The sequence below is a fragment of the Narcine bancroftii genome, chromosome 1, assembly GCF_036971445.1.
Source record: "Narcine bancroftii isolate sNarBan1 chromosome 1, sNarBan1.hap1, whole genome shotgun sequence".
Taxonomy (NCBI): domain Eukaryota; kingdom Metazoa; phylum Chordata; class Chondrichthyes; order Torpediniformes; family Narcinidae; genus Narcine; species Narcine bancroftii.
In genome coordinates, this window is record NC_091469.1 from 71821074 (window position 1) to 71834441 (window position 13368).

General features: G+C 38.5%; 1 protein-coding gene across 1 annotated transcript; it reads right to left on the minus strand.

Moving 5' to 3' along the window:
* Window positions 1–651: 651 nt before the first annotated feature.
* On the minus strand, window positions 652–2415 carry LOC138759456 (uncharacterized). Its single transcript, XM_069929921.1, has 2 exons — window positions 2341–2415; window positions 652–2062 (listed from the first exon to the last, which is right to left on the minus strand). Exons 1-2 carry the CDS (start codon window positions 2379–2381, stop codon window positions 652–654), a joined length of 1452 nt encoding a protein of 483 aa, XP_069786022.1. The 5' UTR covers window positions 2382–2415.
* Window positions 2416–13368: the final 10953 nt, after the last annotated feature.

Genomic DNA, 13368 nt, shown 5'->3' on the forward strand with positions numbered 1-13368 from the left:
CAGAACATTGTATGGTTATTCCTAGTTTGGTAAGAATGTCCCTTGCTAATAAATTAATGGGGCAACTTGGCACAACCAGGACAGGCGTTTTAACCCTTTGTCGTCCAAATGTCATGTCGATGTTATCTGTATAGGGCTGTGTTTCCCTTATCCCGGAGAATCCTATTGTAGATAATGTTTTGCCCGAAAATGTGCTCCCTGGGGGTTTTTTAATCACTGTCGTAACTGCTGCCCCTGTGTCAACCATAAATTCAATTTTTTCTCCATTTACCGTCCCCCAAACTTTTGGTGGCTCCCAGGGAGGCGTGATTTTTGATTCTCCAGGGCACCTTCAATAATCAAATTCAGCACCTTCCTCAATATAGTCATTACACTGAGGTGCCTGGACTTGTTGATCACTCTGCCACCCCCCGATTCTCTGGGGCCCATCAATGTGTCCACCCCTACCCCTTGCTTGTCCTCTTAAGTTTCCTCCTCTTCCCCAATAGCCTCTAATAGAGGGTAATCTTTTTCCCCTTGCTCTCCCAGCCTCCGGACAGTTCCGCTGGTAGTGTCCAGGATTTTGGCAGTACCAGCATACTGCATGTTCCCCTCTATACATTGTACCTAGCTGTCTTTCCCAACCATTTCTTACTTGGGGTCCCGGATTTATCACTGGCCCCAGACCTGTGGGACTATCTGTTGGGCCGCTAATTTAACCCCTATATGTTCTATGGCTCTCACCAATTTATCGGTTGTCTTGCTCACCTCCTTCTGGGACGCACTTTCTGACTTAGCATGCTCTGATTGACGATGTCGTTTGATTGCATGTGTCAGGTGTCTTTTCCACAAATCCTCTGACATTGTCTCTACTCCCACAATGTCCCTTAATTTTGCTTGAACCGTAGCAGGTAGTCCGTTTATTATCCCATTACGAAAGTGAGCCCTTCCTAAGGGGCTGTGGTCGGGTCTTTCTCCAGTCCCTGTTTCCCATAAGTCCCATGCTCGAGTGAAATACTCGTGTGCAGTCTCTCCTTCCTTTAGTTGAAGGGTTACCAAGGCATCCAAACTATAGGGTGTAGGAAATGTTTCTCTAAGTGCTTCCCAAAATTTATTCCGAAGTGGGTTAAATTCTATTTCATCCCCCAATTTACTGCTTCTTACAATTCTCTCTATTTGCTTCAGGGCCCCTTCTGCCTTTAATTTTATCATGATAGTTCTGACATCTGCGAGTGCTAATTGTTCTTGGCAGGTTTCTCGCTCAAAACAAGAAATCCATGGACTAGCCCCATTACTCAACGGAGGTAGTTTTTTCATTAAACTCTCTAAGTCCATTCGTGACCAGGGTACATATTTTTGAGTTCCCCATCCCGTGATCAGTAATGGGCATTGATATCTCAATTTTGGGGATTTCTGCTCCTTCTTTACTCTTGGCATGCATTTATTTATCCCACCTTGTTCTGACTCTTCTTCGTCACTGTCACTGTCCCTATCAGCTTCCAATGTCTCAGGGTCAAAGGTATATTGGTCACGTTCATCTCTAAGATAATCTTTTCGGCCATAGTTTAGTTGTTTCACATCTTTCTCTTTTGTTCTAACTATGTCCAGGTAGGCATGTCTATTTTTCTCCCTCCCGAGTCTTTTCCTTTTACTTTCCTCCCATGGTGGATCGTATCTCGTTTCCTCATCTGTACTACACTTTTCGTCCTTTACTCCTATTACCATGCCTTCAGCTTTAATTTCTCCTGACAGTGTTGTAGTTATCTTTTCCACTTCCTTCAATACACCTACCATTAATTCTTTTTGATCCTCACTGATCTGCCCCAGCACATTAATATCTCTGTTTAAGTTTTTAATGTTATCCTGAACCTTTTTCATGTTCCATTTCTGTATCTCTAACTCCTTTTCTATTTTCTTGGACTCCAGAGGGGTCTCTACATCTATTACTCCCCCTTCTATTTTTATTAAAGGGGCCTGTACCTCGTCTGATGTGTCCCTATTCCCGAGGTTCTTGTCACACCCCAGTGTCTCAATATCTGGATATAAGGGACGTGACTCCAGGATCCCATCTGGGGTGTCAGGGGTACCTTGTGACTCCACATATGCATAGGGTGGGGGTCTATAAGCTATTTCTACAGGGGCCATAATAGGTGGGTTATCAGGGAGACCAAATTCTTCGAATATAGCTAGGACATCGCGGTACTGCATCTCCTTGTCTCTCACCCTCTTTTTTGCTGACTCGCGATTAAAGATTTTGTTTTCTGTGTCCCGTTTGTATAATTGTATAAGACTCACTTATAAATGATTTATTGTCAGAGTACATACATGACATCACATACATCCAGAGACTATGAGAGAGAGAGAGAGAGAGAGAGAGAGAGAGAGAGAGAGAGAGAGAGCATAGCGAGAGAAAGAGATAGAGAGGCAGATACACAGAGCACAAGAGATAGAGAGAGAAAATGCCTTGCACTGGCCCCACTGGGAGAAAAGTCTTCAGATTAACACTTTCGTTTCAAAGGTTTTAAAAGGTTCTCATCCTGTGATCACTGGTCTGGATCAGATTGGGTCTCCCACCACTGGGAACTATCACTCCTTCCTTCCCTCCCACCTCGAGTGAGCTACACGTCAGCCCACAATGTCTGCCCTGATCCCGCAATGGTGGGGGTGCGGTAAAGAGGGAGGGAGAGAGGATAAAACAGGATCCCATTTGATGCGGAGCTGGAATTGTGGGCACAAAATTAAAACCAAATTGTATTTCTCTGCCCTGCCCAACCTGGGGATTTCAGGGCAGCACCGCCACAGATTGGGATTGGGAGGGGGAGTGGGTGAGAGAGGAGGGGGGGGAGAAGAGAGAGAGGGGGAGAGAAGAGAGAGGGGGGAGGGTGAAAGGAGGGAGGGAGAGAGCAAACCCGGACACTTCGTGGCTGGAAACTGGAAACAGGCACTTTTCCTTTCCCTTCTGTGTTTTGTTTCTTCCAGCTTATCTAAGCCTCTACATTTTAAAATTTTGTTTCCCTCACCTGTCAGGAACATCTCAGTGCCCCCGGGTAACCAACCCCTCTTCCTCCAGCGGTCTACACATTTTCGGAGCATTTTTTGTTTTTCCAATGCCGCATTACTGGTATTTCGCTCCTCTAATTCCTGATTAATTTCCTTAATAACTTGGTCAAAAGTCTTAGCAGGCAACTGTACAGCCATAGCTGCGGGACCGCTTTCTAATGCCTGTTTTAATTTAGGTTCTTGTTCGTTTAGGGGATCTATGTCAACGAAAATTGCTTTTAAAAATGTCTCCTTGCAAGCTGGATGACTAACATCTTTTAAAGGAACAGTCTCTAAGTCTTGTCCTCCAATTGACTTCAGACTGTCCTGTATACTCTGATTGCTCGTTTTCCACTCTCTGTTTTCCCAAAGGGGTCTGAAAGTTAAATTACAACTAGAAAACCAAATATTTGGGCTATACTTTTGTCCTGTTTCCCTGTACCAATCTATGAATTTACGTAACTTTATCTCCTTGGTGATGTTGAGAATACCCTCATTTAACTTATCAAAAGTATTTCGAATAAACCGGGTGTCTCTTAGGAGTTTGTCAACTTTTTCATTAATATCTCCTACCTGATCCGGACACAGCTGTCGCAGCCTTCTGTCGTCGTTCTTGTTCACCAGGCAGGCGTCCCTGAGTACTTTTTTTGTTGTCTCAAGGTCTCTAGTGTCTGCTGTGGTATTCCACCACGGCGAATTGGGGAAATAAATTCTTAACTTCTCAAGTGTACAGACATTATCATACCTACCGGACATTTATAAGTCAGTCTCTCAGATACAATTGAGGCCAATAAGCCTGAACCTTTGTTTTCTTTCAAAGCCCAACCTTCACGTGGGAGATTTCTCCTCTTAATAACCAGTTTAGGGCAGAAAACTCAGGTCCTCAATTGTTTATAGACCACCTTCTCACTCTATTGGACTTTGCAACGACACAATAAAGACTTTTAAACTCTAGTAGTTTCTTGCGAAGCACTTAATAAATGTAATTCAAACACCTTAAGGACTTTTATCTTGTCTGTAATCACTTACGTGTTACAATCCTGGCATGCGACCTTCAATTGTGGTCGTCTAATTTGTCCGATCTCCAGTTCTTACTGACAATCATAAAGATTTTTTAAAAAAAGAGAATTTTGTTAAAACAGGCTTCTCTGGACCTTTTTATCAGCCGGCTGAGATGATTGTCAGAAAAAACAGAAACCGTCGTCCAGTGTTCACTCACCCATCACGTCGGGGTCACCAAATTGTTAGGTCTGCTTTGTTCATGAATGAGTGAGACAAACACCAGACTGAGTCGAAATCAGGGTTCTTTGTTCTTTATTACCGGATTGTAACACTTGCGACTAATAATGTTAGTCGGAGAATGCATTCTGCCGTTATCAGCAAAATGGTGATTTTTTATACCCTTGGATACGTGCTTAGAACATCATCATATCATTACTTGTCCAATGACTAAAACTGTTGCTATCCTTTCCCTGCTAGCTTCCTGCCTCTCAATCCATCAATGTCTCTCTTATCTTGTAAGTACAAGGATGCATTCACATCTTGTTACAGCCCTGCCCAGGGTAACTCCTTACACATTCCCATCTCATGATGTTTTACCTTACACTAGTAGACCTTGTTAAATCAAAAGATTCTGAAATCTGTCCATTAGTAGCAACTCTAGCCTTTGGACTATTATATAAAGCCTTTATCAATCCAATAAACGAAGAACCAAAACAAAATTTCTCAAGTACTTTAAATAAAAACTTCCATTCCACTCTATCAAAAGCCTTTTCTGCATCTAATGAGAACACTATTGGATAATTCATTTGAGATTTTAATTTATTTATCAAAGTAATTAATCGCAAAATATTATCAGATGCATATCTATTTTTTATAAATCCTGTTTGATCTTTATGTATTATTTTAGGTAAATATTGAGCCAATCTATTAGCCATAACTTTAGCCACAATTTTATAATCTACATTTAACAATGATATTGGTCGATAAGAAGAAACCTGTAAAAGATCTTTATCTTTTTTTGGTATAACCGTAATTATTGCATTAGAACAAGATTCAGGTAATTGAAAAGTTTCATAAATCTGCTGTATTACATTCTTATAAATAGAGGATATATCAACATAAAAAGTTTTATAAAATTCTATAGAGAACCCATCTTCACCAGGTGCCTTTCCATTTGGCATATCTCTTATAGCCATTTCAATTTCATTCTCAGTAAAAGATTTATCCAACTCTTGTCTATCTTCTTGATTCAACTGTGGCAAATTAATATTTTTCAAAAAAGAATCTATTGCATCTTCATTTACATCTTTACACTCAGATATATATAGATTTTTATAAAAATTACAAAATTCCTCATTAATTTCTTTTTGTCTAAAAGTAATACGCGATTTTTTTCTAATTGCTGGTATAATCCTAGATAATTGTTCTTTTTTTAACTGCCATGATAAAACTTTATGAGCTTTCTCACCCCATTCATAAAACTTATGTTTAGTTCGATTCATTAAACATTCAAATCGATATGTTTGTAATTCATTATACTTTAATTTTAAATTAGTTAACTGATTCTTTTGCATTTCAGTAGCATTTTTTTGAAATTCTTTTTCACTAACAGTTTTCTTTTTCTCTAAATCTTCAATCTCTCTAATTCTCTCTTTCTTTACTTTAGATGCATAACTAATAATTTGACCTTGTAAAAAAGCTTTCATTGCGTCCCATAAAACAAAATGACTCGAATCAGAATTAGCATTATTACTAATAAAATCCTCAATTTGTTTTTTTTTAAATAACTAATAAATTCCGGTTTTTGTAATAACATAGTGTTAAATCTCCATCTTGGGGTTCTCTGAACATCTTGTGAACTCTGATATTCTAATAATAATAATGAATGATCTGAAACCAACCTTGCCTTATAATCCACAGATATAACCTTATCCTGCAAATGTGGTGAAATTAAAAAATAATCAATTCTTGAAAAGGAATTATGATGTGAAGAATAAAAAGAGAAATCTTTCTCTGTAGGATTAAGTCTTCGCCAAATATCAACTAAATTCAAATCTTTCATCATATTAGTCACTTGTACTGCCATCTTAGATTTCTTAATTACTCTTGGATACTTGTCCAATAAAGGCTCCAATACCATATTTAAATCTCTCCCAATCATCACATTGGAATTTGTTTGTCCAAGTAATAAAGACACATCTACAATAAAAGCTGTATCTTCAAAATTTGGAGCATAAACATCAAGCAAAGTCCAAGCCTCATTAAGAATTGTACAATTCAATTTTAATAATCTTTCTCCATTTTTCTCTTCATTCTGTAATTGAAATGGTAGATTCTTATGCACAGAATTGCCACTCCTTTCGCCTTTGAATTAAATGAAGAATAAAAAACTTGTCCAACCCATTCACGTTTAAGTTTCAAATGTTCCTTATCTGTTAAATGAGTTTCCTGCAAAAAAGCCACATCAACTTTTAATTTTTTAAAGTAAGCAAGTACTTTCTTACGCTTAATAGGATTATTTAAACCCTGAACATTAAGAGAGGCAAACTTAAGTTTAGACATTACTTACAATAACACAAAGAAAAAGAGAAGGAGAGAAAAAAAAGAAAAGAGAAAAGAAAAAAAAGAAAAAAAAAACACCCCCTTCCCTTATCCCCTCCTAAAACTACAAAAAAAAAATTAAAATAATTTAAAAAACTTCACTCCTTAATCCAAAATTTAATTAAAAAAAAGAACAGGTAGGAGGTTACAACCACCTCCTCCTGTCTCAACCACTCAATGCGGTAACTCCCACAAAATATTGGGTGTGAGATAACTCACATGTAGCTGATGACTTCTGGAAAATGATGCCCACCCAACTCCCTCTCCCAACTCCCGTTTCACATTAAACTATCATCATTATCTGAAATCTTCTCAAGAAAAAATAAATATATTTTTTTTAAATCAACTTTGTCACTCCGACCACCATTGCTTCCATTTCTTCTTGGAATTCTGTTCCCATCTTGCGTCTCCACTCTCCTTGGAGACCGTGGTGGACTACATCGTTCCTGAAATTGCGTAATTGGCAGTAATTGAGCAAAGTCCATAGCTTCCTTAGGATTATCAAAAAATTTTGGCTGATAACCATCTTGAAAGATCTTCAATACTGCAGGATATCTAAATGTTGCTTTATATCCTTTTTTCCACAACACTTCTTTCACAGGATTAAATTCACGTCGTTGAGACATAACTTCTTGACTCAAATCCGGATAGAAAAAAACACGTTTGTTCTGAACCATCAAAGGAGATCCTCTTTGTTGTGCATTTCTTATAGCCACACGCAAAATTGTCTCTCTATCATAATAATTTAAACAATGAACCAAAACAGGTCTTGGATTTTGTCCTGGAAAAGGCTTTCTTCTCAAAGCTCTATGAGCACGTTCCAATATTATGCCTTCTGGAAACTTATCTTGTCCTAACACTTGTGGAATCCATTCAGTGAAGAATTTTCTTGGATCTGATCCTTCCATATCTTCTGGCAAACCAACAATTTTTATATTATTCTGTCTAGATTGATTCTCCAAATAATCAACCTTTTTCACCAAATTTTTATTCTGAATTTGTAAAATTTCAATTGTTTTATTTACATCTTGTATTTGGTCTCGTACCTCAACTATGCCTTGATCACAACCATCAAGTCTTTCACTCGTTTCAAACTTAAAGGCTCCATAATCAACCATCTGTTGAGTATTAATATCCACCAAAGTATTAAGCTTTGTATTAACCTGAACTAAAGCCTTACCTATTTCTTTTATTGTAGAGGATCATTTAGATTCAAGATTCTTAATAAGCATATCTACTGGAATAGATTCAGGCACAGTAGGATCTTGCTGTTTCTGTATAGCAAAAGGGTCTTCTATTTCCTATGGTTTAACTGCTTTTCTTATACCTCTGTGTTTTATGAGTCAGACAATTTCATAACCAAACAATGAACTCACCATAGATTCCATGCATTTATACCCTCTGAATCAGCCTATCATTAGGCACCTTACCAAATACCTTACATACAACATGCATACAACATCCACTGTCATCTTTGTCACCTCTTCAAAACACTCAATCAAGTTAGTAAGATATGTTGACTGTCCCGAATCTGATAATAACTTATCAAATGTTTATCCCAAAGAATCCTTTCCAATAATTTCCCTATAACTGATGTGAAGTGTACTGGCTTATAATTTCCTGGAAAAACACTCAGTAATTGCTGGAGGACATCAGCATCCATAGGAGTTAAAGATATATTACTGACATTTCGGGTCTGACCCCTTCTTCAAGGTATAAGCAAAAAGCAGACAGGCATCTGAATAAAGAGTGGGAGAGAAAGGGGAAAGAATGGGAGGGGGAGGCATCCAGGCAAACAAAAGGTGTCGATTAGACATGCTTAAAAGGAAAGGTGAGTGCAGTAGAACCAGGAATCAGCAACTGGTGAGTACTGGGTGCTGAACTTTGTTTACAGGAAGCTTACAATGGAAGATAAGCTTAGAAAGCTTTAAAAGGCACCGGGGAAGGTCGGTGCTCTTTTAAATGTTTCCAATGGCTAATTAGCTATAGCAAATAAAAAGAGGGGAAGCTCAAGTAGAGCAGTCAGTGTGTGAATGGCTCAGTGTAGGAGTGGGATGTTGAAGCTTCAACAAGGAGGCACACCAGGTAAAACATGTTTTTGCTGTGGAAAAGTCAAATTGGAGGCAATTAAATAAAGTAGGTATGAAGAATCAGACAATGTGTTGTAGCTGCATGATGTGGGAGCAGGTGGGCCTGTTGTGCTTCTTTACATCTGCGGCAAGCATTGGTTGTTGGAAGAATTCATGCTCAAATTTGATGACATGGAATCTGAGCTTCAAACACTGTGACACATCAAGGAGAAGGTGAATTATCTGAACATTGTGTTTCAGGAGACAGTCATACCCGTAAAAAAATAGCTGCCTCAAATTTGGCTTGTAGTCAGGGACAAGAGTTGACAAGGCAGGTAGTGGGATCCAAGAGACAGGGCTGGAGGTGCCCCCAGCCTTTGATCTTGTCTCAAAAATAAGAGATTCTTGCTCTTTGTATGGAAAGGAGTGAGGGCTGTAGGAAGGATGAGCAGCCTAACCATGGTACTGTGGTTCAGGAAGCTATTCAAGAGGGGGAAGAGAAGAGAAATATAGTGGTAATTTGGGATAGTACAATTAAGGGAATAGACAAAGTTCCCTGTTGCAGGGATAGAGCATCCCAAAGGCTGTGTTGCCTGGCTGGTGCCTGGATTTTGGACCTCTTATCTGACCTGCAGAGGAATTTGCTGTGGGAGGGGAAAGATTCAGTTGTCGTAGTCCACGTGGGTACCAATGATATAGGTAGAACTAGGAAATAAGTCCTGCTAAGGGAATTTGAGGAGCCAGGGACCAAATTAAAAAGCAGAACCACAATGGTGGTAATCTCTGAATTACTATCTGAGCCATGTGCAAATTGGCACAGGGTCCAGAAGATTAAAGTTAAATGCGTAGCTCAAGAATTGGTGTGGGAGATGTGGGTTCCAAATCATGGGAAATTGGTACCAGTATTGGGGAACAAAGGTCCTGTTCAAGGGGGATTAGCTTCATCTGAACTGTGTTGAGGCCTGGATCATGGCAACTTGCATAAGTAGGACTGTGGACAGGGCTTCAAACTAAATAGTAAGGGGGTGGGTTCATCAGATTGGAGAGGGATGGATGAAGTAAAAGAGGTGTGTGGAAAAAATAAAGGAAAAAAAAACTTAAAAACTAAGATTAGAGGGAATAAAAGTCAAGTGCAAAAGATGCAAAGATTTCTGGATTTTAAAAGCACAAAGGGCACTTTATCTGAATGCTCGTGCAGTGAACTTGTACCACAAATCAGTACAAAGGGGTATGATTTACTGACCATTACTAAAACATTAGTAATTAGGGATCCTCTTGGAAAGAGTGATCACAGTATGACTGAGTTTATCATACAAATAGAGGGTACAATAATTTGTTCAGGAGAATGATGCAGGAATTGGCTAGGAGTTGACTAGGAATGCAGGCTATATGGATGGATAGTTGAGGAACAGTGGAGGACTTTCATGGAGATTTTTCATGCTGCTCAACAAAAGTATATGTTTTCCATTTAAAAGCAAGAACAGTAAGGGTGGGGGCACCCAGTCTTGGATAACTAAGGAGATCAAGGAAGGCATCAAACTGAAAGCACATGCATTCAAAGTCCTAAATTTAATGAAATTCTTTGAGGATATAACAAGCACAATAGATAGAGGTGAGCAGATGGACATTGTTTAACTGGATTTTCAGAAGGCTTATGTTAAGGTGCCACATAAAAGATTTGTACAGGATGCATAGAGTTGGGGGTGATGTATTAGCATGGATAGAGGATTGGTTAACCAATAGAAAGCAGAGTTGGGGTGCAGGGGTGTTTTCCTGGTTGGCAATCAGTGGTGAGCGGGTGCTGCAGGGGATGGGGCTGGATCTACAACTGTTCACTGTATACATAAAAGTTCTGGAAGACGGGTCAGAATGCAATTTATTTAAGTTTGCCGATGACTCTAAATTGAGTGGAAAAGCAAATTGTGCAGAGGATACAGAGCTTCTGCAGAGAGATATAGATATGTTAAGTGAATGGGCAAGGGTCTGGCAGATGGAGAGCAATGTTGGCAAATGCACGGTTATTCATTTTGAATAGAAGAATAGAAGACCAGAATATTATTTAAATGGCAAGTGATTGCAGAATGCTGACATGCAGAAGGATTTGGGAGTGCTTGTGCATGAATAGCATAAGGTTAGTTTACAGGTGCAGCAGGCTATCAGGAAGACAAATAGAATGTTGGCCATCATTGCTAGAGGGATCTAATTTAAGACCAGGAAGGTTATGCTGCAACTGTACAAAGTACTACTGAGACCACATCTAGAGTACTGCATGCAGTTCTGATCTCCTTACTTGAGAAAGGATGTACTGGCTTTGGAAGCGGAGTAGAGGAGGTTCATCTTGTTGATTTCAGGGAGGAAGGGTTTGGCCTATGAGTAGACATTGAGTCATCTCGGACAGTACTCTCTGGAATTTAGAAGAATGAGAGGAGATCTTATAGAAAAGTATAAAATTATGAAAGGCCGAGATAAGATTGAGGTAGGTAAGTTGTTTCCATTGGTAGGGGAGACCAGAACTAAGGGACATAGCCTCAAGATTCAGGGTAGTAACCCATCTAACTGAAGTGGAACATAATAAATTAAGGAGAGACTGGGTAGGGCATGTAGCGGCAGCATCATATAATTCAAAAGCCAGAAGTGTATCTATATTAATAAATAAAAATGTACCATCAAAATAGAGGAGGAAATAATAGATCCAGCAGGGAGGAATGTAATGATAAAATGTCATATATATTCAGAATTCTGGAATTTGATCAATATATATGCACCTAATGAAGAGGATCAAAAGTTTATGCAAGATATTTTTTAGAAGATGGTAGATACGCAGGGGAATATATAGATAGGAGGGAATTTTAACCTTAATTTGGATCCAATGTTGGATAAAACTGGACAAAACACTAGCAAAAAGAATAAAGTGGCCAAATTTATGGTTAAATCAATGCAGGAAATGAAACTTATGGATATATGGAGGAGGCAGCACCCAAGGGTGAACAAATACTCATATTATTCAAGTAGGCATAAAACATACTCAAGGATTGATATGTTTTTGTTGTCAGCCCATATTCAAGGGAGAGTTAGGAAAACTGAATATAAAGCTAGATTGCTATCTGATCACTCACCCTTGTAATTAGCAATAGAACTGGAGGACATCTACCAAGAACATATAGATGGAGATTAAACTCCATGCTACTTAAAAGACAGGAATTTAGAGAATTTATTGAACACCAAATTAAAATGTACTTTGAAATAAATACGGAATCAGTGAAAGACAAATTTATATTATGGGATGCAATGAAAGCCTTCATTAGAGGGCAGATAATAAATTATGTAACTAAGATGAAAAAGGACTACAATTGGGAAATAGAACAGTTAGAAAGGGAGATAGTAAGTACAGAAAAAGAACTAGCAACAAGGGACGATATAACAAAAAGAAGAGAATTGGTGGACAAAAAATAAAATACGAAACATTACAAACATTCAAGGTGGAGAAGAACATAATGAAAATAAGACAAAAGTATTATGAGCTAGGAGAAAAAACATACAAAATATTAGCCTGGCAACTTAAAACAGAGCAAGTTAAAAGAATTATATTGGCATCAAGGAAAAAGGACAAGCAAATTACATATAATCCAATGGAGATTAATGAGAACTTTAAGGAATTTTATGAAAAATTATACCAAACTGAGAACGAGGGGAAAGATGACAAAATAGAAGTTTTTAGCTAAAATTGAACTGCCGAAATTGCAAGAAGAGGAGCAAAACAAGCTGATAAAACACCTGTCGAACAATAAAATGCCTGGAGAGGATGGATTCCCAATAGAATTCTATAAAACATTTAGAGTTATTAATTCCTCCTCTCCTGGAAGTAATGAACCAGATAGAAGAAACACAAAACTTGACAGATTCATGTAAGACAGCAATAATTACAGTAATACCAAAGACTGAGTAGGATCCACTAACACCAGCATCATATAGACCAATATCTTTACATAATTCAGATTATAAAGTAATAGCAAAATTATTAGCAAACAGATTGGCCGGCTGTGTACCAAAAATAGTAAAACAAGATCAAACTGGATTTATTAAGAAAAGACGAAGAGCGGATAATGTCTGTAAATTTATTAATTTAATTCATGTAGTTCAAGGAAATAAGATGCCAACAGTGGCTGTTGCTTTAGATGCAGAAAAAGCCTTTGACAGGGTAGAATGGAATTATTTATTCAAACTGTTACAGAGGTTCAATCTACAAGATTCAGGATAGTAAATTTAGGACAGAGATGAGGAGGAACTGCTTTTCCAAAAGGGTGGTGAATCTGTGGAATTCATTGCCCATTGATGCAGTGGAGGTGACCTCAATAAATATATTTAAGACAAGGTAGATTTATACATAGCAAGGGAATTAAGGGATACTGTGGGGGGGGGGGGGGGGGAGGGGGGTTGGGAGACAGGTAATGAGATGAGCCTATCATTAAACCAGCCATGATCACATCAAATGATGGAACAAACTCAGTGGGCCAGATGGCCTACTCCTGCTCCTATATCTTGTGTTCTTATGCGATTAGGAAAGGAGGAGAGAATTGATTTTGTTTCTGTGAAAGGAGACAGACAGTAAAGAGAAGAGAGAGAGGCAGACAGACAGATCTAGAGGAAAGAAGATAGGGGGATAAAGATAGGGTGGGTG

Excerpts from the sequence above, each read along its gene's own strand:
- LOC138759456 (XM_069929921.1), bottom strand. The coding sequence starts at position 2,381 with ATGCTCTCTCTCTCTCTCTCTCTCTCTCTCTCTCTCTCTCT. Across the intron at positions 2,063-2,340 it reads CTCTCTCTCTCTCTCTCTCT|CCCTGACACCCCAGATGGGA; the intron begins CTCTCTCTCATA and ends GTCACAAGGTAC.